This window comes from Astyanax mexicanus, chromosome 10, assembly GCF_023375975.1.
Source record: "Astyanax mexicanus isolate ESR-SI-001 chromosome 10, AstMex3_surface, whole genome shotgun sequence".
NCBI classification, from domain to species: domain Eukaryota; kingdom Metazoa; phylum Chordata; class Actinopteri; order Characiformes; family Acestrorhamphidae; genus Astyanax; species Astyanax mexicanus.
The window spans coordinates 4638504-4665264 of record NC_064417.1 but is presented as its reverse complement, the minus strand read 5'-3'; the positions used below and the strand labels follow the sequence as shown (position 1 = coordinate 4665264).

Below are 26761 nucleotides of genomic sequence, written 5' to 3'. Positions count from 1 at the left end.
AAATTTATATAAACTAGGACACATCTTATGCTGTAATAACACCTGATTAAAGGAAGCTTGACTAAAACTACAGCTTCTTTTGGAACTGCTGGTCGAACTGCCACATTTAAGGTGGAATTTAAGGCGGAAGTGAAAACTCTGGCTAAGGGGAATGCTAAGGCTAATTTGTTCACTAAACATGAGTGAGATATAAATTTACTAAGAATGAGACACGTTGTGTTTAACTACTCTTGCAAGCTCTAGTAGCACTGCGTGAGAGAAAAATAGAATTAACACTAACAACTTAATACTAACTTAAAGTGAATCTCCTACGTCCTTGGCTCCAACATGCATCCTTTGTGGTGCTTTACTGCCATTGCTTTGGTTGGCTTACTGCCCCACTGCCAATTAGGGGGTAGCAACTGTGCTTATGTGTATAATATAGATCCAACTAATTTATTATTAAATAAGTTGACAACTATTTTAATGCATTTTAATCAATTTAATCAATTATTTGTTGCAGGCTAGTTAAACCTTTAGTACAAATTGTGAAGTTTATTGCAAAAAAGCCAAAAACAGAGCAGGTAATTATCTGTGATCTTGATAAGGCTCTGCTGAAAGCTTGTAGTAGAGATGGGAGGAGTTAGAATGTGAGTGGTGGTGGGTGGGGTGTGAGTGTGTGAGCGTTGACAGTGATTAATGGAGAGCGATTGAGTTGTCCTCCAGTGTGCCGGGACCTGCAGTGCCACACAGACATTCCATCCCTGCAGCCCCCCCTCTCTGGAGCCATCCATCTGTCAGAGCGCTCTCCCCCCACTGGGACGGGCTGTGGGGTCAGAGGTCAACTGCAGCTCCGTGACCTGGTCAGCGTACCAGCTCTAAGAGGAGAGCAAAGACCCCTGTGTGTGTGCACGCATGTGTGTTTTGTCTCACATTGATGGGCTAAATGGATGATGCTTGTCTGTGTGTTTGTGTTTCCTCAGAGTACACAATAATGGCTGAGTCACTGGAGCGCTGTTTCAGCAGAGCCCTGCTGAAACACTTCCCCTCGGAGGATGGAGACACAGACGAGGAATTCCACGTCACCAAGGAGGAGCGCGAACGCAAGGAGAAGAAGAGCAAAAGCAAAAGCAGTCGCCAGTCAGGACCTGAAAGCCTTATCCGGGCGACAGAACAGGCGCAGAAACGCAAAGCCCCCAGCAGCGGCAAAGGAGGCAAGGGACCTCAGGAGAACGGCCCAGACTCTGCGCAGCCCCCTGCATATAACTACCCTAATAGGCCCTCTTACCCCCAGAACGTCCACCCAGGACAGCTTCATCCTGGGAATCCTGGGGATCCACGAGCTGCCATGTACCATCCTGACCAACAGGCAAGACCACACTTTCTGTCTAATCTCAAAACATGCAACACAATATTCATGGTTATTAATCATGCTCATGAACAATTTAACAAATTCAAATCTAAGGAAAGGACATAATTTCAGAGTGATAAAGGTGGAAAGAAATTAAGAAATCACTCTGGATGTTTTAATAATGGTAATTTAACTATCATAACCAGAGACCAGAGAGAGTCACCAGAGTGACAGACATCACACATTAAATCAAACATGAGCTCAAACAAATTTTTGGTCGAAAAGCGCTAAGAACTGTGGTGCTTTTCAGAGAACCAGCCCTTGTTTCCACCAGTTTCAGTGGAACTCTTATCTTATACACAATCAATCTACTATCAGCTACCAGGAAGTAATTCAGCTCAGAAAGCATTGGTTAGCATTGACAATTCAGCTGTTAGCATTGTGGCTAATCCACTATTGTAGGCTGCATAGTGAGTTGTGTGTTCTCTGACCAAAATAATAATAAAAAAAAAATTAAATACACTACCGGTCAAAAGTTTTAGACTTAACACCCCAACTTTATTTTTGCCGTTTAAGCACTTCAGGTCCAGTCAGTAACCAAAAATGGTCCAAAATCCAGTGTGCAATCTTTTTTATGTATATATATATATATATATATATATATATATATATATATATATATATATATATATATATATATATATATATACAGCTTTAACCCATTCACATATTCTACCTTATTTTCTTTTGTGCAAACAGCAGAGGCACCCTGGTCCTCCACAGTCAGGCATGTATGGTCAACGAATGATGATGGACCCCCGATACCCATATCCAGGGCAGAGACCTCTTATGACTGGGGGACCAGGACCGCATGGGCCACAGCAAATACCTCATTACAACATGCAGGTTTGACCACACTCATTTTTTATATAGTAATCTATATAGTTAATAGTGTTTTTCATAATATTTTCTTTGGTCTTGGCCACCTACCTAATAAACAATTTATCATTTTTCTTTTTTTTTTTTTTTTTTTTTTTTTTTTTGAAGGGTCCACCTGTCAATGGCCCACATTTTGGTCCCAGGTATCCAATGGGACCTGAAGGCCGACCAGTTCAGCCTCAACATCAGCAGCACACTTACATTGGACCCACCCATGGCCCGTCGCTTGGACCAAGACCAGTGGCCATGCAGCCTGGAGGCATCTGTACTCCTCCGTCAGAGGGTAACATGTACCCATCCGTTCAGCACCCTGAGGGGCAACCCATGCACACCACAGGAAATGGCTACCCGAGACCTGGTGCCCCCATGTACAACTCTTACTCTCCCTATGGCCCTCCACCACGTCCATATAGTGCTTGGACAAACCCTCAAGGACAGCATCCACCTGGAGGACCTATGATGCAGGAGCAGGCGATGGGTAATCAGCACCCTTACGGTCATGGCATGATGCGTCCTCCACACACTGCTGGATACCCACATTCTAATGGTCCATACAGGATGCCTGCTCCAGGACCCATGGGCCATAGGCCTCCCAATACCCCTCAAGAGTCCAGGCCACATTTGGGTTCCATGATGGATAGCCCAGAGATGATTGCCCTGCAGCAACTCTCAGCCTCGTCCTCCCGCCACAACATTAGGTATCCGCCTCCACCAGTGAATTCATCTGCTCCTGAAAGCCAGCACTCAAGCACTGTGGATAGCCAAGGCACTGATCATGTAGCAGCAAAAGGTAGGAGAGTTATAGGGGGAATACTTTTACAATTAAAAAGTAATAAAGAATGTTAGTGGGCATCAGTGGGAATAGACTTTGAATTAATCATTAGCAATGTAGAAGGTGTAATGTAATTATTCTTTATTGGATTCAGTCATGTTTAACGTCTCTTCACTCTTTCAGGTACAGGAGTGGAATTACTTGTTAAACAAGACAACGTACCACCTCACACTGGTCCACCTGAACATCCTGAAAAGTCCAATGGTGACCAACAGACCGATAATGCCCCAGAATGGAGCCAATCTCCACAAAAGGGGGTCTCTTCCTCAACTGGGGTGACTGCATTGCTGTCCTCACCACAAAAAGAAAGGGTTGAACCAACATCAGAGAACCATGGACAAGTCAATCCTCCAATCCCCCATTACAGCCCTAAGTCCTCACAAAATGGGTCCCACTCAGAATCCCACTTACAGACATCTCAGGATTCTTCTCCTGTGAAGATTCCTCCACAAAATCCAGATAAAATACCCGTCCAGTCCTCTCACCAGATGCCCACAACTGCTCCTCCACCATTCTCTCAGAATGGACCTTCACAGTCGCCCCAAAATATTCTTTACCGAATGTTGCAGAGTCCCCTTCAGCAAGGCCCTCAGGGAATGTCCTCTCAGTACCCTTCTAATGGCCCCCCCCACATGTCTCCTAACACCACTCACCAGCAGATGTCCCAGGATGGATCTGTACAAGGACCTCAGTCAGGGCCTGTTCATGGCATGCCACAGACTGTGCCTCATGTGTCTCAGCCTGGTGCTCAGCAGCCTGCTTCCCTCAAGCCTTTGCCCCCCAGCCACCCGGTGACCCAGCCACATGCCCAGCCCTCCCCTGCTGAACTTGCAGATCAGAGACCAAGTGAACCAACCAGAGAGCCTGGGGGAAACTCTGGAAGCTGCAATCCAGATGCCAAGACTGGTCATGCGAATACTAACGGCCACTACAAACAGCAACCTTTTAGCCCGGAAGCACAGACTCACCACAGCAGGCCAGAGCTTCCTCCACCTAACAGTCAATCACCAGCAAACCATGCTCCTGGTCATACAAGCAACACTGCAGCTCAGTACAATGCTATTGGTGCCATGGGCAGTCCAGCACCACAACATTATGGGCAGTTTGTGGGCAGAGCAGTACCTCCCTCTGGCCGTTTACCTTACCCAGGCCATGGACCTCCATCTCAGTCCATGAACCCTCATCACAGTCCTGCACATTACCCTCCAGATCAGCAGCAAGGTGCTTCCTATCAGTACCACATGGGTCCACAGCACCCTCAGGGCCATCCTAACATGCATCCTCAGTACCAGCAGCAGCAACAGCATCAGCAACAACAACAGCATTATTATCCTCAGCAGCAGCATAACAATCGGCATGGTTTTCCCGCAGGTGAATGGCCTAGGCCTCAGTACCCTCCTCGCCATCCTATGATGCCCAACTCTTTCCCACCTATGTCTGGTCCAGGTGTCAACGGTCGCCAGAGAGAGAACACTATGTCCCCTCTAGGTTCTGAAGGCTCTGGTGGAAGTCTAATGTCCCCCAGTCCTCATTCTGATGGACTCCATGGCAGTGCCAATGAAAGCCAGGATGGCCGAAGCCCTGCCAAACGGGCCCACATAGAGGAAGGCTCTGATCGTCCTGAAAGCCCTAAAGAAATCCTGGATCTGGACAGCCACAATGCCTCGGCCCGCCGTCGCACCTTTGCACAGCCCCAGCACAACTACCCCTACGATCCCCGGACCATGCATCCCAGCATGCAGCAGGGTGGCACTCCCCCACCTCATGGAATGACTGTTGGGATGTACCCTTCCAGACCTCAGCGGCCCAGTGGACATTTTCCTCCTCAGCATCCTCACCCACACCTGATGGAGGCATTGCAACGACCCCAGCACCTGCCCTTCTCACCAGGCCAGAGCCGCATGGCCATGTACAGGCATCCGCAAACTGCTGGCCACTTTCAGGGCATGATGGTGGCACAAAGGGAAATGGCAGCTGAACATTTAATCATTCCTGGGTAAGGAAAATATATATATATATATTTTTTTTTTTAAATGAGGCCCAAAAAAAATCTGTGTAACTATATACAATACCAGCAGGGAGTACCAGTAAACACCAGGTTTAGGTTTTAATGCTTGGATTGCATAAATTAAATGAATAAAGCGTAATTTATGCTTGGTATTAGTTTACTCAGTTCAAAACCTTTTCACAATAAGGCTGTTTTGTAGCTCAAAGACTCACGCTATACAGGGCGAGGATAGTAATGTAGTAATCTGCAGTAACATAGCCAAAAAATCTGTCTTTGTTTGGTCTGAATATTACTTGCTGTCAAAATGCTGCTTGGTGCTTCATTGGAGTCTGCTTGGAAATTGAATAGATATATGAGGAGATCTCGAGCCACAAGATCTTTCGAGATTAAAACAGTATTTCTCATCAGAAGTTCAATGTTTCTTGCACAGGTAACCGAAACATATGTTTGATCACTTTGGGCAGCAAACAGCAGCACACACGCACACACACATGCAAACATACAAACACACACACGCCTCTCTGTATCTGCTGATTTTATCTCTGTGTTCTGTTAATCGCGTGGCCTGCTGAGCCACGTGTTTCCACCCACACATTTCTGCCTTTGTGGTCTAAAATGCAGAGTGATGCAGTATCACAGAGGCAACTTATTGAGATTCGGTCACAGGTTGCCTCAAAAAGGAAATTACCAGTTAAATACAGAATCCTTACTGGGGGGATTCTTACAACAGTTCTAAGGTCTGAAGAGACTCCTGTACGATCATACAGGAGAGATGTTGTTGGGTTTATGGTAAAACCATAGTTCTGTATTTTACTGCACATGATATGTCATCCAAAATTCATAAATACTTAGGAAATATTGATTGCCATCCATTATAAGATGTTTACTAAAATTACCTGCAGTTTTGCCTCTTAAAACCTAGTTTAACTCTCGTTTCACTCTCTATCCTCCCTGTTTTTATTCGTCTCTTATTCTTACAGTATTCCTCGTTTTAAATTAAACTTAAATAAAGATTAACAATGCTCGTTTTCTGAACAAAATATATTTTTCTATGATTTTTTGTACATTTCTCTGAACAATGGCGTTTGTTTCTTGTGTGGCAGGCAGAACATGATGAACGCAGCCGCACCCACTGGCCCTGGTAGTAAGCAGGGAGTGTAAAAGGTGAGTTTATTTGGCTATAATTTATATCACTTATTCCTTATGATGGTTTACAGTATGCTGACCTTTGTGTAGAGTTTCCAGAGTCAGTGTTGCGTTTAAACAGAAAGCGAAGTCCTCCACATGATGTTTAAATCTGCTGAGTTTCAAATTTGGTTCCTCTTACTGCAAACCAGCTGTCCTGCCCTACAGACCTCAAAGCCTTTCACTTATTTTAGTGTTACTGTAATGCTTGAGAAGACTTTTTTTTTTTTTTTTCATTTAAATCTGAAAATTTATTTTTTGTGTAGGTGTCGGGAAGAAAGCTGGTCAAAGAAGTGATCTCCTCAATCCTCTCGACTGGAAGACTGTTTCCCTGGTCTTTGATACTGGGCTTTCAAACATGACTGTGAAAAGACACATTACTTTCCAGAGTGAATGTCATTTTGTCTTGTTCTTTTTTGTGTTGTGGAACTGCACTTATGTGCTGCTTCCTCTGGATTGTGAACACCATCGACTCTCTCTTGGCTTTCATCCTGATGAGAAAGGAGCTTGAGTCCTTCCACTGACTTTGGATCTTTTTTTTTCACACTTTGATGGTGTGAACCCTTCCTCTGTCTATTTTTTTCACTGGAAATACAACTCCAATTAAAACAGTGAAAAAGGATCAGCAAACAAGCAAACGGAAGTTATCAACATGGTGTTCTTTTCCAAAGTTAAACTCAGGTGTTGAACAGAAGGTACTTGTAGATTTTAGAAAGTCCTCGAATCATCTCTGCCCCCCTTCCCCTCCTCTGGACACTCTGTTGCCTTTCACATTCTCTTTGAATGTCCTTTATTGTATGTGTGATGTTGTTTAGATGTACTAACCATTACAGCACAGCAGGGGAGCACTGAGCGGATCACCAGTCTGTTAAGAGATGACCCGAGCTGGATCTGTGGTCCTGTTTTTAGGTGGCCGTCTCCTGTGTTTATGCATCCTTCAACGCTGCCTTTCCCCCAGAAGAATGTGTTTGACTTCGTGGATTTCTGGAGAACTCAGCTGCTCCTGTTGTTTATGCACTAGAGATAGTCTTTAATACTGGAATTAGTGGCCTTGGACAAGTAGATGTGAGCTACTATGTGTGTATATATAAATATATATCACTGTATATCAAGACTCTTTTATCTGAGATTACTCCTCTGAGCTGTTATGCATGTTGTTTTTTTGCAAATCACTTAATAGATCTGCTCTGCTCTGCATCTCTAGATATTGTCTCGTATATAATTTGGGTGTCTTTCTTTGCTGTGGAGGGAAGTCTTGAGTTTTAGCCACTTGTCTGTAAGCTGTGAAAGTAACTGGAGGTGAATAGGGAATGTTTAGGACAGTCATATAGGAGATATTGTTATTGTTTTTCTATTCTGGTGCTTCCTCTTTCATACTTCAGCGTGATAATGAACTTCATGTCCTCAGGGTGTCATGCTTTTAATACGGGTATTACTGAACTGTTCAAAGCGGAAGCGATACATGGTGATGACTGGAACTGTGATGATTTTTTTGACCTCGCTTCAGTGATTTGTGCTCCAGTTACGCCTTTCTAAAACTGATTTGATTTCCAGCCTTTTGTGTGGACAACAGACCAGTAGTTGCTGTGAACTGCTTTGATCAAATCTGTAGTTTTTTTTTTTTGTTTATTTTATTTTATTGTCTGTCATTGTAATTTGATTTTAAGGTGGACTAAAAGAGTGTGAGCATTCCGCACGGTCACAGCTGCCCTAAAAGTGGCATATCGTTCAGATTTCCTGCTATTTACATGCAGATTGACATGCCTGCTTTGTGCTTATGTTGTTTGGTTTTATTTAACTTACCATTAAATTGTGGCTGCCAGGCTCAGGCTTGTTCCAGTGATCGGCTGTAAAATGCATCTATCTACCTCAAGAACAAAAAGTCTGGCGAGCTTATAATTCCCACACACAGATAATCATGATGTGGTGATGTTTCTCACTGTCAAAATTATACACTGAAATGCAGTCCTGTGCAAAAGTTTTGGGCATCTTAGGACATATGTTTTCTATTTACCTGTACAGTAGGAGTTTATTTCTTCAGAAACATTAGCATTAAATTTAGTAGCTTAACCAAGCTTCCACAAGCTTCCAAGTCTCTTCTGTAGAAAGACCAGTATTTCTAGTTAACTTAACATGTAGTCAACTGATGTTATCAGTCTATCATGGAAGTGTATGTTATTTGATTATTGATTAAAAAAAGGAAAAGAAGTGGCTGTAGCTGTGGGCTGAGTTTAGGCACCATCATGCGCTACAGATTGAAACTTTCTTTACTTGACCTCGGCTGGTGGAACGGTACAGATACAATACAGTGGCTGGAGTTCACAGAAATATATTTACACAAACTAATGTATCAATACTTTTGGACAATAAACAAAAAAACAAAAAATTACTTTTTCTCCATGTCATTTTGGATCATTTTTGCTTATCCATGCATCATGATCTTTGCACTCAATGGAAAGAACTGTTGCGCAAAAATAGAGGTGTTTGTGAATGTTTTTTGGACAGTGACTATATCTATAACTTTTATGACTAAGCATATTCAGACCACTAACTTTATTTATCTTTATTCTAATGTTACATCAAAATTTGCAGGCAAAAGCTTTTCCTTTTCCTTGACCAAGCCTTTTGCACAGTGCTTTTTTTGTTGTTGTTTTTTATACTGTTCAACTTGCGATTGTACAAACATTGCACAAGCCTTAACTTCCATAATTGGACAAAATCTAACTGCTGGCAACAGTACACACACATGTGCCAAGTTTGACTATGCCGTTCCTGTCCTGTCGTCTGCATCATGCTTATCAAATATCAGCATGTTGTTCCAACTGTGTCGGAGTTAACAGGAAAGTGGATTGAAATTAAAGAGACCGCTATTACTACAAAGTTCTTTTATAAAGCGATGAGTTCGGTTGGTCTGATGTCGGTCCATTTTCAAAGGGCTGAATATCCTTTTTGGGTGCCAAGTCATTATCAGGTGTACTGACCCTCATTTTAACAACCTGCATTGGCGTTCAAATTCTGGTGCAAACAAATAGTGATCGTCATGCATTTTTTAAATTCCTAAATCTATTACAGTGGATGTGTGAAGTGTTGCAGATGTTTATTACAGAAAAAAGAAAAGTGGCACCCCCTGTGGGTAGATTTAGGTGCCACCCTGCGCTTTTGTGCATACTTTTCTTTGCTCGATAGGGAATTTAAGATTTTAGCAGTAGACGCTGAGTTATACTCTCTGCTTAAGCTGTTATCTTATGATAGGACAAGTTAGTTGTTGCAGACTATGAGGTCGTACTTATTGTGTACAGGTTTGTTTTGTATGTGTGTTTCTGCTGCATTAGAGACTGATCTACACCTACTGATTCTGATTCTGTCATCCCCCACTGTCTCTGCTGTTCGTCTCTGTCTCCACTAGTAAAACGACTAGAGTTGATTAAATATGAATCATATTTATTTACTGTGTTACATTTTGTACGTTATTTTGGACTGTTTTTTTTTATATAAATGTGTTCTTTCTTTTTATTTGCTTTTTGTAAACAATACCTCAGTAGCACAACGGCTTCAAAAGGACTGTATGTTTCATTTGAATGTGAAGTTTACAAGTTCTTATCTGACTGACATAGATTATTTTGGAAATGACCTGAAGTGTTTCTATACTGTGCATTTTTTTTTTTAGAATAAATAACGTTCCATGATTTTTTGTTCTCTTGGATTTCTCAAATGTCTGTGTGTTTTATTTTAAACAAGCTGCTAAATACAGTGCCTTGCTAAAGAATTCATACCCATTAAACCTTTTTACTTTGTCACCTTACAACCACAAACTTAAATATATTATATTTTCAATTTTTTTTTGTCAAGTAGCATGCTAAAAATATTCAGCCCTCTATCCAGTGCAGTCAATTAATTTGTTCAGCTGTATGTAATTTAGTCTCAGTATAAATACACATGTTCTGTGAAGGCCTCATCCAACCTGTCTGATTTTGAGCTATGTTGTGAAAAAGAATGGACAAATATCTCATTCTTTAGATGTGATCTGGTGGAGGAAAAACCCCAAAAGACTTTCAGCTGTAATTGCGGTAAATGGTGTCTCTACTAAGTATTGATATAGTGGGGGCTGAATGAGTTTTTTTTTTTTGTTTCAAAATTGTGTGCTTTTTTTGTTGGTCTTTTACGTAAAATCCTAAAAAAAAAAAGAAGAAAACTTTCCATTTAACCACAAAAAAACATAAGTTTGTGGTTGTAAGGTGACAAAATGTGAAAAAGTTTGTAAGTTTGAGGGGTATGAATATATTTGCAAGTCATTGTAGGGGCTGGTCTTACACAGTCATCTGTCTAGATTATTTGTATTTGTATTATACATTCTCCACACTACAGAGTTAAATCCTGAAAGTATAAAAAGTCAATAAATCTTGCTAGAGTAATGTACTAATCCATATTATGGCAAGAAATATTTAACAAAGTTAAGAAAAACGGCTCTCCAGATAAGAGCCTACATTGCTAAATGCTTAGTATTTCGGATTGTTTTACACTTTAAAGTTACTACATGATTCCGTATGTGTTCCTTCATAGTCTGGATGACTTTGGTATTTCTTTACAATGTAGGAAAAAACATTTACAAATAACAGGGATGTATAAAGAAAATAAATCATTCAATATAAAAAACATTATAAAATCTTGTTTTCTGAGGTAGTATAACAAAAATATATCATTCTGATTACGAGGGAACGTATTGTAGTTCTTCAATTAAGATATAGGACATATTGTAATGTAATATTTTTATGACATATCTCATGAATAGCAAGATATTTTCAAATATCGTGATAAATGTAGTGGGCGGGGTTTGGGTTTAGGGGGATGTGACGTTGCGGTGTTTTGAATGCGGCTCAGGGGGCTGAAGGCTTGTTGTTAGCAGGGAAGGGTCTCCTGTGTTCACACTTCTCCTCTTCACTTCTCTCTCTCCCTATCTTTCTCTTTCTCTCTCTTTTTCTGATTAAACACTCTTCACACACTGCAGAAGCTGCGGAGCGATTACCGGGGTAAGCGGAATCAACCGGCCGTCGGTGTTCTGTCGAATTGCGCTACCCTTCAATATGTGCTACTTAGCGGATCTGCGCATGCGTTACAGATAATGTTACTATTTTCACGTGCTTTTCCTGATCATTTTATTGATAATGTTTTATTTCCCGGGTGATTTTTACAATCCAAAGTCACTGTCATTGTTTGCTTGAGTGTTAAAACTAAAAATAATAATAATAATAAAATAATAATTTAAACATGTTTCTAATCACCTAGCGTTTTATTACCTTAACTTGACCCTGATACAGCGATTTCTTTGGTATTTTGAACTTTAATTATACACTAGGGTATCAAGGTTTGACAAGGTAGCACAAATCGACAAAACATCCGGATAAACTTTTATTTCATTGTAAATAACAGCGCCGTGTTTTCTCTCAGGTCTCTCTCTGTTATGAACAGCTGCTTTTCCAGGAACATCCCTCCCTCAGTCTGGGCTTCAGCTGATTGTCAGTTTCACTCCTGTGTGTTAAAAGTACAGCATTAAAAAGGTAAATTACAGTAAAAAGTAAAATACAGAAGCGTATTCTGAGTGTATGTGAGGAAAGAAGCAGCAACACAAAACAGGTGGTGTGCCGAATTAAGCTACCCTCCAATAAAGGCACCCCTCTTGGCAAGAGCTGCCGGTGTTCTGTCGAATTCTCCTACCTTGTCGAACCGTGCTGCCCCAATGTATATTTAACTGTAAAAATACAAAAGAAGCACTATTTTAGGGCATGTACCCAGTGATATTGCAGTAGATGTACGTTATTAGATTTGGATTGCATAATTCATTGTACCATGGCAAAGTTATAGTAAATATAGCTCATTACAAACTGCTTTTGTATTTTATTTATGATAATAAGTGTAATTTTTAGTTTCCATTTACACTTTTGTGCAATGACAGTGCGTCCAGGTTGTTTAATGCACATAAACCCCCCCTAAACCAGATTAATTATACATAAAACAGGAGAAATAATTAAATTGTGTAGGTCGGCGCATGCGCAGTACGTTTGGGAAGCATGTATCGATGGGTAGGAAAATTCGACAGAACACCTGTTACCTGATTACTATTTCATTATTTCTAAATAATGAAAAGCGTAGCTTAGAACAGTATCTTGGGTATTTCCTATTCCTTATTTTTTAAGTAAAGTTAAAGCCTAGAAGACTGTGTGTGCGCGCTGCTGAGAGGTGGTGCTGATTTCGGCATAACATCCGTGTTTTGTCGATTTAAACAACCTTGTCAAACTACGCCTCTCTAGTGTGTATTTAAAGGTAAATACAAAATAGTGAGTCCAGACTGTACAATGCACCCGAGAAAAAAATAAACTAAATTATCAGAAAAAAACACATTAAAAAACAGTAAAAGTGACAATCGCTAAGTAGCACATATCGATGGGTAGCAGAATTGGACAGAACACCGACTAATGTCATTAGAACCGACAATAACAGCAGGCAGGCGGTGAGTCACGGGGTTTGTGTTAGTATAAACTAGCTAGAGCTCTAAATTAAATCATTTAATTATAGCTTTACTGGGATTAAACAGATGGTGCTTTGTTGCTTTTTTAAATTAGATTAGATTGTATTGTAGCTGAATGTCAGTTCTGCTCTATAATCCAGTGTTTCCTTTTTTTAAAGGACATAAAAAATGCAAAGCTGCATCAATTTTATTGTTTCAGCAGAAATTACTCTTCCTAAAATTGTTTGTCCCTTTTAATTTACACTCATTTACCAAGGAACTTAAGAAAAAAAACCTCAGTAATGTTTTGGGCAGATATAAATGTAAATGATTCGCCTCTCCTGCCTGCCCTATAAAAAGCACTCAGAATCTACCTTAGGTAGTGTACCTCTTGGTGAGAGAGCATTGACTGCTACACATGCCTCTACAGGAACGAGAGCCTCTTTTTAACTTCATTTACAGTTTCCCAATAAACTTTTCACTCTATTATTGTAATCACTTATACATATGGTATCATCATTACATTGATTTACACATGCAAAGTTGCATTTGATTCCAACATCGGTATATTGGTGTGTTATTCTTCTCTCAATAAGTAATACACAATGATGTTTCTATGTTGGCTAAATGAAAAAGCATTAGCAGTAGAATTGAGAAGCTTGACTTGAGCCTTATTTCACTATTCGTGTGGAGCAGCAGTGGAACTGCAGGCTCTGGAGTGATGGATCTCCATCTAGTTCCGTTAGGATGAGTTCAGGATGAGTGACTATTTATATCCTTGAATTCAGAAGAAATGGTGAATGAACAGGTGCCCTAATTTTAAACAGTTTGTGTCGTTCATGGTTGAAACTGACTTTAACAGAAACCTAACCAGAGAAAAAAAGAGAAGAGAAAGCAGTGGGCAAGCCCCATGAACTGAAGCTGTTAGCTATTTTTGTCTTTATAGTAGTTAATGGATGTATAAAACTCTAATATTATTATTACTTTTTTATTTCTAAGCAATTTAAATTAAGTATCTGGCAATATTGATATGATATGAATGTCCAAATAAATGTAATTATTATTAATATTACTTGAAAAGTGTTTTTTTTTATTCTAAAGAAAATGTTGAATGTTTGTGCAGCTAAAGTGTTTTCCACTGGTTGTTATGGTATTCCAGGTAGTGTCTGTGGTGTCACTAAGTGGTTGCTAGGTAGTTTCCAAGTAATTGCCAAAGGTTTAGTAGGGTGTTGCTAAGTTACAGTGACAATGTGTTGGATTTTATAGTGTGTTTGCAAGGTGGTTACCTAAGAGTTTGGTAGGTATTGTTGTAAATGAATGGGAGAGAATGGGAGAAACAAAGAATAAAATAAGGACAAACAGATGAGAGCATCTATTTATGTTTTTAGGATTTTTTTTGTTTTTAGGAATTTTTTGGTAAAAAAAAAAATTAAACTGTCTGCATCTTTATCTTCATGGATGTAGCATCTTCTGTAGAACTGTGCAAGCAGACCTACACGTCGAACTCTTAAGCCATGGTTGTGAGGAAGCTGCTGGGTCTGGTGGGCGTGGTGCTGCTCTGCTGGATGTCACCCAGCTGTGGAATGCCTGATCCACGGCAGCGTGAAGATCTCATAAAGCAGGAGCTGATCCGAGAGATAGGAGGCGGCGTGGTGCTGAACGAGCAGGAAAAGCTCCTGGATGCAAAACTTGAGCAGCTGAAGCTGCAGGACATGAGTCTGCCAGAGTTTCCCCCTGCGATGCACTTCTTTAGAGCGAAGCCTCTGATCGAGCAGAGCCCAGTCTACAGTTTGCTGAAGAAGATGCCTAAAGGTATGTTCACACTGATTTCAGACATAAAGACTTTTACAGAGGTGTCAATTAATGAAGTACAAATACTTCGTTACCTTGCTTAAGTAGAAAGTTTGGCTATCTATACTAGAGTACTTTTTTTTTTCACACAATTATCTGTAGTTTCTACTTAATTTTATAAGTAGCCTCAGTACTTCTGTTTCATTCTTGTCATTGTAAAAAATCCAATGACGATCCATCACTCCTGCGCACATCACGCCCACCCTTGAACACTAGCTGGCTGAAATTGTGAAAGAGTGATTTAGGGAGCATGAGATCATCATTTTTTTACACACATGGATTGAGAGAGAGTTCACCACAGAGTCCAGATCTTAACCTCATTGAGAATCTTTGGGATGTGCTGGATGGAGAAGAGCTGCTTTGTGCAGCGGTTGGTCAGACTCTACCATCATCAATGCTGCTGCAAGATCTTGGTTAAAAATTAATGCAACACTGGATTAAAATAAATCTTGTAACATTGCTGAAGCTTATTGAAACAATGTCACAGTGAATGTGTGACGCAATCAAAGCTAAAGACTGTCCAACCAAATATTAGAGAGTGTGATCTTTTTTATTTTTGTCCGGGCAGTGTATGTTACAGTTTGACTCTATTACTGTTCTTTACCTGACAGTTTCATTTTTTCACCATTTCTCTTCCAGGTGCAGCACTCCACGTTCATGACTTTGCCATGGTTGGAGTTGAATGGCTGGTAAAAAACGTGACCTACAGAGAGAACTGCTACGTGTGCTTTACAGACGACCGATCGGTTCGGTTTGTTTTCTCTGCAGAGCAGCCTAAACCACAGAGTCACTGCTCCACGTGGACCCTGCTCAGACCTCTGAGAGAGAAGCTGAACAGCACTGAGCTAGACAACAGGTGATGTTAAAATACTTTGCAGCAGTGTTTTTCTGACATTATAAAGATAAAATCATTTATTTACGCTTTCTTTTTTTACTGCTTGCATCTACAGCTTCATCCGTAATCTCACACTGTTTACTGAAGACCCAGATACAGCCTACCCGAACCAAGACATTGTCTGGAAGAGGTTTGAACAAGCGTTCTTTGTGGCCTATGGACTGGTCACTTATGCCCCTATCTTTAAGGACTACCTGTATGAAGGCCTCAGGCAGTTCTATATGGACAACATCATGTATATGGAAGTCAGAGCCCTACTGCCACCAGTACGTATTAATGCATGTGTATCTGCATTAGGGGTGTGCCAGATCTTATCGTATCGTACACAATAATATCGCCAACATTTTTAATATTGTTAATTTAATATATTTTACCCTGAAATATTGTGCCATATCACCCACCCCTAATTATCACATCAGGGTACTACTTTTTTGCTGCTTTTAACAAAAGAAAAATTCACACTGTTCTCATTTCCCATTATATATCTACTAGAGACAGATCATATCTTTACAGTATCATTTATTTAACTTTAATCCTGGATATATGGAGATATTTGGAGTGCATTACTATTAGTATCATATCATTCTGGATCATTGACTTCTGTTACAAATCTAATAAAATTCTTGATTTTTTTTTTTTATCTCAGTTAAGGGTGTGGTATATCGTATTTAATAATACAATTAAATTTTCATTTTGTTGCAGTAGTGTATTCTTGAAATAATTTTTTGTCATATCGCCAATAAAAATGTTACCATGAAATATCATAATATTATTTTAGGGCCATATCGCACATCCCAAATCTGCATCAATATCAGGCATGTTGGACCAGCAGATATTTGTGGCTTGGACCAGTGGAACTATTGGTGTATTCTCTGGAATAATGATGGTGCTCCATCCAAAACCGTTAGTTGAGTTAGGGAACTGTGGATGAGGTGGAGTTTTGATCATCCAACATCCTGATGTCACTAATGACCTCATCACTGAATGCAATCAAGTACTTACAGCAATGCTTCAGAATATATTAGAACGCTTTCACTAACCAATAGAATTCAGGAGATGTGTGGACAGCTGTAAAGAACATGTGGGGGCAGCTCATTTGGATTAATTTCAGACAAGAAATGTATGAAAATATTACCGAATGTTATGTTGTTAGATGGTTCAAGATCAGAGAAGGACCGATTCTGAATATGACACAATTCTATTTGTGCATTATTTGCAGTTTTTTTGTGTGCATCAGTGACCATTACAAAAAACGTTATATATGATCCTATCTTTTTAGGGGTTATTTTCTACTAAAGCTTTTCTACTCAAATCTAAAAAGTTAGAATATTGGTGATACAAGGCTTCATTAACTCTGTATAAATACTGCATGATTTGATTGATATTTTCAGACATATGAGCTTGATGGCAGAAGAAACAGTAAAGACTGGAGCATGAGGGCTTGCCGAGAGGTTGTCAAACGCTTTAAGACTCAGTACCCAGATTTCTTGGGTGCTCGAATTATCTTCACTGTTCACAGGTACAGAGATTATTCTATAAACTCTACAAATTCTATAAACTCCATAAATAATTTGATCTATTGTTAAAATGGCCATTTATGTGTGTGTGTGTTTGTTTGTATTCCAGGGGCATTAATGAAACAGAAGCCGTTAAAACTGTGGAAGAGGCACTGACACTACAGAGGAACTTTCCAGATATCATGGCAGGATTTGACTTTGTGAGTAAAGTTTAATTGACATTAGAAAAATAAATATCTCCAAAAAATGAAGGAGGAGGGATGTTATTTATCTTCATCTTCTCTTTCCTATTTCTGTGGAGGACTAAGTGGAACATAGCCTACACACAGACTTCAGGGTTGTTTGAAAGTTGATTCTTATAAAGGTTGATTGGAATGGGAATTAATCAGTGCAGTGTTGCATTGTGTAGTTTGTTAATAGACTAGTTTTAGGCCTGTTTATCATTCTTAATATGTTAGCTAACAAAAGTTCAGCATAGTATTAAAACTATAAAATGTGTCAAGCAGGCTAATTCTTACACAGAATAGACCTAACAGGCTATTATATAATAAATAGACTAATAAATAGACCATATATTTTTTTGACATGTTAATCCAGTATATTTTGGTGAGATATTTTCAGATATAAAACATGTTACAGAATAACAGTTTCACTGAAAATTTCACTGAAATATTGCCATTCAGCACATTTTCACTCTTTCCCGGATGTGTTTTATTAGTCTTTATTTATTACACATCATTACATGCTTGTAAATCCAATCATTGCTATACTTTGGTTCTGTTGGTTTAAAGCAATGTTAAATTTGTTCTGTAGGAATAATAATGATGTTTATGCTCTCTTCTGTTCTAGGTGGGACGTGAGGACAGTGGAAGACCTCTGTGGTATTTTAGAAAGGCTTTGGAATTGCCTGAGGAACAGGGCACCCCTCTGCCCTTCTTCTTCCATGCAGGAGAGACTAGTACGACACTTTTTTTTCTGTTTTTTTTTTATTTATTTTTTATTGGTTTATATGGGTCTTTTAATGCTCTCTGTTTCATTGTGTTTGTGTAGATTCAGAGGGTACAGATGTGGATCAGAACATAATGGACGCTCTGCTGTTCAACACTTCTCGCATCGGTCACGGATTTGCAATGACACGCCACCCTGTGGTCAAAGAGCTCGCCCGGAAGATGAAGGTACCAGTGGAGGTTTGCCCCATATCTAACCAGGTAATAATAATAATAATAATTATAATAATAATAATATATTTTATTTTATATAGCACCTTTTATACAGAAAAACACATAAAAACAAATAAAAACGATTGAAATGTGAGTGATTAAAGAATAAAATAAACATAAGAACAACAAAGTCAATAAAATAAAAATATATATATTAACAAAAAACAGACATGAAGCCAAAAAGGAATGTTTTTAGCTGCCTTTTAAAGTTAGTAACACTCAATGCTTGACAAATATTAACTGGTAAAGAGTTCTCGATTTTTCGAGCATAAAAAAAACTGAAAGCTGAAAAAATCTTTTTGTGCTTCATCCAGGTAATGTTCAGGAAAGCAGCTCCTGATGATCTTAAGACTGAGATGATATTAAGTCTGAGATTGTGTCTGAGATGTATGTAGGTGCTAACCCATTATGAGATTTATAAACCAGTGAAGGGAAGCTAAAACAGGTTTGATCTTTCGATTGTGGAGCCAAACTTTTGTGCTCTCTGCTTCATCAACAATTATGAGAATTTCAGTTTTGTCTTCATTTAAAAAATATATATATTATTTTCCAGTTAATTATACTGTATAAGCAGGTTGTAAATTTATTTACATCATTTGGCCCTAAAGAAATATATAATTTAGGCCCTAATTTGAATTATGCAGGCATTAGTTCTCTGTATCCATAAAATATTTTACTAAAATAAATTAAATACATTTTTCCCCATTGGCCGACAAGTAACAAACACATAGAGGACCATTTCTCATTTTTACACTGTGTGATTTTTCCTGTTACTAATACAGCTCTGCTACATTAGCCTACCCTGCATTGCAGATCACTTTTTAATGAATTTGGTTCTGTTAGATCAGCCCAGTACACTTTATGCCTCTTGTAAAGCAACACACGGATCACTGCAGTGTTTTTGCTGTATTATAGCCTTTTTGTGTCCTGCTGCTCAGGTCCTGAAGCTGGTTTCAGACTTGCGGAACCATCCGGCCGCTGCGCTGATGGAGGAAGGCCAACCCATGGTGATCAGCTCAGATGATCCAGCTCTGTTTGGAGCGACGGGACTTTCCCATGACTTTTACCAGGCCTTTATGGGCTTTGGAGGAATGAGGTCTAATTTAGCCACCCTGAAGGAGCTCGTCATTAACTCTCTTAGGTAACTCATCAGTGCATTCACATCACTTACACAGCATTCACTTTTTTTTTTGGAAGACATACCGTCCTAGATGTAATTGTGAGAAATTATATTATTGTCATTTTAAGACCATTTTATCCACTGATATAATAATATAATTGAATAATTAAGCAGTTATCTCCTTTTAAAGAGCAATGTTTAAATGCACTTACATGCCAAAAGTCATGGGATAGAAGTATGTATAAATTGATCATGAGGTGTTACCTCAGTGGATGACTTGGGAATGCCCACACTTGTATAGGCAGTGAGGTGTTATCTTGTGAGTAAGTGTGTAATGTTCCCCTTGTTTCCCCCAGATGTAACTAGGGGGAATGTAAACTGTGTATACTGTATTTCAGTGGTTACAGTCTAAAACGCTTCTGCTGTAACAAATGAATTAGATAAATTCTACAGACTGAAATCTCTCCATTTCCTTGTTTTGCAGGTATAGCTCCTTGTCCTCCACAGAGAAGGAAAAGGCCATTGCAGATTTACTTGTGAAATGGGACAAGTTTGTCTTACAGACTTTGCTCTAGACCTGCTTAAGAAAGAAGACTCTTACATTTTAATATTATAAAGTGCAATTGTACAGCCACGGAAAAAAAAAGTGTAATATGCACTTTACTGGTGATCCAGACAGCTGTTTTAGTGTGGATGGTGATGATGAGTACACTGAGGGATGTTTATGTTCTCTTAGTCTGAGAGTTATTATTAATGCCCTATAATTTTTATGAGTTATTAATGAGTTATAAAGTTGCAATGCTGAGATCTGGAATAGTTTTCTGTACATGTGTCACCCTCTAGTGGAGGAATTCAGTTTTATACTCTAAATCTAGCTATGATTAACAGCCTGCTACAACATGATGGGAGGTGATTTTTGGGTCATTTCAGTAGTGGAAATAGGGTTAAAACCACTGTACAAAAAACAAAAACATTCCCAGTATATTTAAGGACACTATAATAATGATATACACTGCCTGCCAAATAAATAATCTCATAATATGTGTATTTCAATTTTAGAAGATAAAATTGTTGATATTTAAACTGAATAATAATAAGCATTTCATTTGCTAAGCATTGTTTTTCAATCCGTTTTAAATACAGTTATGTTTAAAGTGTGTTCACAGGTTTACATTAACAGGATTACAATGGATCATTTAGAAGCTACTATTTTCCAACACATTCATTTTCATGTATTTCATGGTATTTTTGTGTGTGTGATTTGTGGTTTCATTAATAGTGTATTTGGATTTTGGATAAGTACCGATCATAATACATAAGGGCAGTTGAATGTAAATATGTTTTTACATGTATCATCTCAGGGAAGCTGTAAAAAAAGCTATAAAATGCCAAAAGCATTTAAATAATTATCGTTATTCTTTAATAATAATAATCTTTTATTTTGAGGGGATTGTCGTAATTAGATCATCAGGGGAAGATCAGATTTCAGTATTTTGGTTTACAGTGTTTTGTGTCTGTCGGCTTAACAGAAATGGCAGATGTGTGTTTAGTTATCCAGTGATGGTGCCTTATGTTAATGCAACTGCAAGGCAGAGCCATAAATAATGATTGAAATTATAATTAGGCATTTTTCAAAAAGTGGAGAAAACTAGGGGGAAAAAATCATATTTTTAGAAAACAAAATAATTTCCCCCATGCAGGTTTTTGACTGCAGATTGTTTAAGAGTGTAAGAATCAAAATAACAAGCTGAACTCTTTCAATAAAGAAATTCAAAGAGACACTGTTTGTGAGTGAATCTTTATTTTTGTCTGCATGTGATTCTGTTGAATATTTACCGACTGGACGTATTGAACTGGGAGAAATAGCGCTCATTAGGGACATTGATGAAAACTTCTTTCTCAAGATGTTTCCTCCTGTAATGAAGAAAAAAAGTAATATTTTTAAAGCAGCATTATACTTGATTACCCTTTCAGCTTGGAAGTGTAATTCACTCTTAACACCACAATCATAAATATAAATCCTGTTTTGAGTGCCCCCTCATGATCAGCTGAATACATGCATTTGTTGACAAGCGGAAAGATACAGAAGCAGCATCTGATGTGAGAGAATCACGTGGGCTGAGGCAGTAGAGTAATACTTTAGTAATAGGATTGTGCAGCTTCACCAAAGTTACAATGTGCAGTAGCAGCATTTTAAAACCAGAATGGGAATGACTGCTGCTAATATAATGTTGCTTTAAAGGAGAACTCCGGTGTGAAATTGATGTTTGGTGTAGTAAAGCATGATAAAGAGTACCTACCTTTGTTGAATAGCCCACCTCCGCTCTCCTGCAGCTTTCCGGGATCCAATATTTTTTTTACAGTTCGTGCAAACATGCTTTAGAATGGATGATATGGGGCATATGTTGCCCCTGCAGATAAATCGCTTTTTACACCATTATCCAGCTCAAAGCTCAAAGCTCCGGATTCTACCAAGGAGGTGTGGAGCTACTTTGAGCTTGGATAACGGTGTAAAAAGCGATCTCTTTGGGCAAAATATGACCCAATACGGCTGGGCAAAAGACACAAAATTCTCAGTTGTATCTCAGAAAGCTGTAGGAGAGCTGTGGTGGGCTATTTAACAAAGGATAGTTACTTTTTATCATGTTTTATTATTACTACCAAGGTAAATTTTACACCAGAGTTCTCCTTTAACCAGACACTGTAAGCATCCAGTTCAGAACTGTGCAATAGGAAAGAAAGATTTAAATTTGGACTTAGATATCTGAACAAAAACTGACAATATTTATAATGTTGTAATAAATTTATGAGATGAAAGACCGTCTACAGCTGGGTCAGCCTTGAGTTGTCTACAGCATTGTTTAGAGTAAAGTGTGTGTGTGTGAGTTACTCACTGTGCATGCTGGGCCTGGGCTAGCAGAGCGTTGGTGTTATCCAGAGATCTGCGAAGCTCCTTGCTGATGCGCGCCTGCTGTCTCTCCAGCAGCAGAGCAGCTCGAGCTGAAGCCAAACGCTCACGATCCTGCTGCAGATCCTCCTCCTGCTGCTCCAGACGAACACGCTAAAACACACACACAAACGACTGTCAGACAAAATTAAAGACACTTCAAGAGTTTCTCTGAGTGATGCCAGCAGCACTGCAGTGTCTGATCCACTCAGACCAGCACAACACACACTAAAGCCCTATCCGGACGGGATTAGTTTCTCCGGGGGACTTCTACTCAGTGATAAAACTCTTGCATCCGAACTGCAATTGAAAAAACGGGAGGACCAGTGAGTTTTTAGGCTTTCTTGGTCACATGACATCACGTTCAGTAGCTCCTCCATTTCCACTTGCTGTTGTGTTTACATGGATCTCTTTGGAAACGCGCGCCCAAAGTGTAATTATGGTGCGTGGCAGTGGGCAGTGGACAAATAGCTATTTTATTAAACACTTGGTGACGAAACTCAGAGATGTGCGTCCGGACAGGACTAAAATTACTGGAAGACCACGGAGTTCAGCGAAAAACAGTAGGTAATTTAGCCTGTAGTTTTCAGAGGACATCAAAGGTCATTCCAGAAGGGAATAAAATCACAGAAGACCCCCCCATAAAAGAGAAAATTTCCCCAGGACCCCCTGAGAAACTAATCCTGTCCGAATAGGGCTTAACACATCTTATACCACCATGTCAGTGCAGTCTCTGCAGTGCTAAAAATAATAACCCAACACCCAAATATAGTATGAAAAACAATTGTAGAGACAAGAAGGTTGTTATAATATTCTGACCGGGTTGTGTATAAATGTATATACAGTGTGTTATTGTATTATTATTAATATCTACTTTTGATATATTTATTTAATTTTAATATGTGCTTATATATTATATAATTTGTATGACTATTTACTATTATATTTAGCAACTATACTGTTATTCTGCGTTATAATTATTATTGTTATTATTATTTTTATTATTATTATAGGCACTTTCTTCGCCTCACTTCTTGTTTTGTACTGTAAAGATGTCAGTAATTTTGCGCTTCCACTATTTGTGTGTGTGTGTGTGTGTGTGTGCGTGATTTAACCATAAATACATTCTAATTTGATCCTAAAGGTACTCGTGACTCACCCTCCTGTCCTCGGCTTGCTGCTTCTGGTAGTTGCTGTAGTGCAGTAGCTGCTGGGGGGTCATGCCCTTATAGCAGTCCCTGCGCAGTCTGGGACGTCCAGGCACTCGGCTGCTCTGCTCGATGCTCTCGTTCAGCAGTTCCCCCTGCAGCTGGTTCAGGATCTCCACCTGGTTGTTCTCCTCTTCCTCTCGGCGTTGCCTCTCTCTCTGTTCAGATCTTTCGGCAGCCTGTAGATAATGACCGACTGAATGATTTTAGGGCTTATACTTAAATGCGTATACTGACAATTACAGTAGCAATGATTTAGAACTTTCTGTAAACTTGGCTTCTTACTTAAAGTTACAACACTGGACTCACCAGAGCTAGATTGAAGTTCTTGATGGCGATGGTATTGGCTCTCTTGTGCTCTTCCTCCATCTTTTGCAGCTCGACAGCTCTGCTGTCCAGAGCTACTCGGCTTTGGTCATACTGTAGATCTGTTGAAGACGGCAGATGATCAGCGTTATTTTGTTTTTTATATAAATTAATTTACATTGTTTTCCATTTTCTCCCAATTTAGCTAGGCCAATTATGCTACCCATTTAGCTTCTACTCAGTTCTACTCATCCCTCTGACACATTTTTAGTCAGCCACCGCCTCTTTTTTAACTGAACTGCCGAGTAGCATCACAGAGTGCTTAGAAAAAAAGCGCAGCGACTCTATTATGACACATCAGCTCACAGATGCCTTGTGCTGACTGATATCACCCCAAGAGTGATGAGGGGAAATAGAGCCATCTACACACCCAAACAGTGCAAGGTCAATTGTGCTCTCTCAGGGCTCTGGCAGCTGATGGCAAGCTGCATGAACAGGATTCGAACCTGTGATCTCACGATCATAGAGTCAGCGCTTTAGACCACTGGGCCACAAATACAGATAACTGTATTTTGTGCTAAAGTGCCCCTAGCACAGTTCAACATGGTGTAGCTCTACCTTCTTGTTTCTGCTGCTCTTCTGTCTGCTCCAGCTCTTGCTGCTGCTGGATGGACCAGTCCCTCAGCTGCTCTCTCTGCCGCTGTGCTCTGTCTCTGCTGGCTAGATCCTCCCCAGCCAACCCAGGCAAAATGCGCACACCGTCCTGCTTCTTCAGGAACTCAGAGTCGTTCAGGTCGAACTCCCGTCTGCTGCTGGGATGCTGGAAACGACTCCGGAACTGCACAATGGCCTCTTCCAGCAGACGTTCATCTTTCTTCTGCCTGTGCTCCAGTACGCATGCTGTCTGGTCACTGCGTATGAGCTTATCCACTTTTGGGACAAAGAAAGATAAAACAGAAAGATCAGACAAAGGTTTGCATTTTTTTGCTAATGAATCAATTGTTTGTCTGTTCTAACATCTATTATTAAATACATTACCACACAAAACATGTGTGGACATCTCTTCTAATGTATGCATTCACGTACATTTTTATAGATGACTTGCTGACACAGATAAAAATGAACTTTAACCTGTCAGGTGTGGGCTAAAGGGGTATAAAGCCCTGAAAAATTGAGCTATTAAGCAGTGAAACTCTCTTTTATTTTTTATATTTTTTACCACCCTTAATTCCAGAAAAAAACATCTATGAATGAGCAGCTGTGCCAATACTTTCATGATCAGATATAGTATAAGATATGACACAAGAGTATTTTGTGTGGTTTCTTTATTTTTGGTTTATTTTGGTCTACAATAATATATTTATATAAAATAAAATAATAACGACACATTCCTGTGAAGCTGAAAAAAGACAAATCAGAATAAAATGAATCTGCAGTATTTTTAAATAAACAAGTAATAATTATTACATAAAATAAAGTTAATTAAGCAAATCTTTAAAAGCTTTACCAAAATCTTACCATATTCCTTTAGCGCTCTTGCCTCAGCTTGTTCTTTATCCCTTCTTTCCTTCACTTGAAGTTCAAGAGCTTCCTTATCAACCTAGTGCAAGACAACAAAATTTTACATAAATGTTAAAGCTTATAAAATATTATTAGGTTTATCACTGGTTTTCTTATGATGACTCTTCCATGAAGGCCATATTTGTGAAGGTGTTGCGGAACAGTAGAACACATTACCTTTAACTCCAGAGTCTGCTAAATCTTACAGAAGGTCTTTTTCAGTCAAGAAGAGCTTCTGATTTGCCTTTCTAGCAATCCCAAGAGCGCCTGTTCCTGAAATTTCTTTTGGTCTTGTAAACTATATCTTAATCTCCATTGTTCCTGTTAACTGACACTTCTCAATGTTAACCTGAAAATGCTTAAAACTCGATATATTGTAAGACAATTCTCTATGATACTTTACGGAATACTTCTAAATACTTATACTCAGAACTTTACCTATGAAGTGTGGAGCTACTTTGAGTTTGAGTTTACTGGTTTTAGCTTCGGCTAAAAGCGCTGTTTTTCAGAATGCTGGGCTGAACAGAGGTGGGCTATTCGACAAAAGTGTGTACTCATTATCATGTTTCACTGCACCCCAAGTCCATTTTTACACCAGACTTCTCCTTTAACTACATGATAACTATATAAACACGATAATTACATTATCAACTTAACATGCAATAAATAGACATGATCTCATATATATTTCATAATTATCATCACATAACCGGGGAACTAAAGCTCAGACTTACTCCGATTGTTCGCAGTTTGGCGTTAAAAACCCGCTCTTTCCGCAGGAGTTCCCGGGTTTGTCTCTGGTCCAGGTGAGCGGCTGAGAGGCGGTCTGATGGGAGCTGGACGGGGTTCATGTCTGCGGGCGGCGGTTCAGCTCAGCTCCGCTATTCAGCTCCGTCCGTCCGCACAGCAGCAGCAGCAGCAGCACTGTAAACACTGCGTTACTAAGCAACCCAGATAAAAACCGCACGCGACCCCTGCCTTTCCTTATTTATATATACAGCTCTGTAACAAAATAAGAGACCACTTCCGTTTCTGAATCATTTTCTCTAATTTTGCTATTTATAGGTTTATGTTTGAGTAAAATGAATATTGTTGTTTTATTCTATAAACTACAGACAATATTTCTCCCAAATTCCAAATAAAAATATTGTCATGTAGAGCATTTATTTTCAGATAATGAGAAATGGCTGAAATAACAAAAAAAGATGCAGAGCTTTCAGACCTCAAATAATGCAGAGAAGTTTTAACAGTTCAAAAATCAATCAATATTTGTTGGAATAACCCTGGTTTTTAATCAGTTTTCATGCATCTTGGCATCATGTTCTCCTCCACCAGTCTTAC

The 26761-nt window shown here is 39.3% G+C and overlaps 3 protein-coding genes across 5 annotated transcripts in view; 2 read left to right on the top strand and 1 right to left on the bottom strand.

The window, feature by feature from the left end:
• LOC103027200 (cat eye syndrome critical region protein 2) overlaps nt 1-6947 on the top strand; it is a 40537-nt gene extending 33590 nt beyond the window's left edge. For both annotated transcript variants that reach the window (XM_007228348.4, XM_007228347.4), the window contains exons 14-19: nt 963-1348; nt 2090-2236; nt 2378-3059; nt 3225-5097; nt 6213-6273; nt 6561-6947. In XM_007228348.4, the coding sequence (XP_007228410.3) occupies nt 963-1348; nt 2090-2236; nt 2378-3059; nt 3225-5097; nt 6213-6270 (3146 nt within the window). In that variant the 3' untranslated portion in view covers nt 6271-6273; nt 6561-6947. The remainder of the gene's footprint in view (nt 1-962; nt 1349-2089; nt 2237-2377; nt 3060-3224; nt 5098-6212; nt 6274-6560) is intronic.
• Nucleotides 6948-11144: 4197 nt separating this feature from the next.
• On the top strand, nt 11145-21178 carry ada2a (adenosine deaminase 2a). Of its 2 annotated transcripts, XM_022683785.2 has the most exons (11): nt 11145-11321; nt 11740-11849; nt 14261-14608; nt 15287-15503; nt 15598-15808; nt 16934-17061; nt 17169-17259; nt 17909-18017; nt 18110-18267; nt 19218-19420; nt 19884-21178. In XM_022683785.2, the coding sequence occupies exons 3-11, from the start codon at nt 14311-14313 to the stop codon at nt 19972-19974; spliced, it is 1506 nt and encodes a 501-aa protein (XP_022539506.2). In that variant the 5' UTR covers nt 11145-11321; nt 11740-11849; nt 14261-14310; the 3' UTR covers nt 19975-21178. The 2 variants fall into 2 exon arrangements, with proteins under 2 accessions (XP_022539506.2, XP_007228411.3); XM_007228349.4 differs by lacking the exon at nt 11740-11849.
• A 5-nt stretch (nt 21179-21183) lies between these two features.
• Nucleotides 21184-26357, bottom strand: ribc2 (RIB43A domain with coiled-coils 2). Its single transcript, XM_007228354.3, has 7 exons — nt 26155-26357; nt 25379-25460; nt 24479-24790; nt 23864-23982; nt 23506-23733; nt 22294-22460; nt 21184-21313 (listed from the first exon to the last, which is right to left on the bottom strand). Exons 1-7 carry the CDS (start codon nt 26269-26271, stop codon nt 21232-21234), a joined length of 1107 nt encoding a protein of 368 aa, XP_007228416.3. The 5' UTR covers nt 26272-26357; the 3' UTR covers nt 21184-21231.
• Nucleotides 26358-26761: the final 404 nt, after the last annotated feature.

Excerpts from the sequence above, each read along its gene's own strand:
- ribc2 (XM_007228354.3), bottom strand. The coding sequence starts at position 26,271 with ATGAACCCCGTCCAGCTCCCATCAGACCGCCTCTCAGCCGCTCACCTG. Across the intron at positions 25,461-26,154 it reads CCAAACTGCGAACAATCGGA|GTTGATAAGGAAGCTCTTGA; the intron begins GTAAGTCTGAGC and ends GTCTTGCACTAG. Across the intron at positions 23,983-24,478 it reads AGAGCAGCAGAAACAAGAAG|ATCTACAGTATGACCAAAGC; the intron begins GTAGAGCTACAC and ends CGTCTTCAACAG.
- ada2a (XM_007228349.4), top strand. The coding sequence starts at position 14,311 with ATGGTTGTGAGGAAGCTGCTGGGTCTGGTGGGCGTGGTGCTGCTCTGC. Across the intron at positions 18,018-18,109 it reads CTTCCATGCAGGAGAGACTA|ATTCAGAGGGTACAGATGTG; the intron begins GTACGACACTTT and ends GTGTTTGTGTAG. Across the intron at positions 18,268-19,217 it reads TTTGCCCCATATCTAACCAG|GTCCTGAAGCTGGTTTCAGA; the intron begins GTAATAATAATA and ends CCTGCTGCTCAG.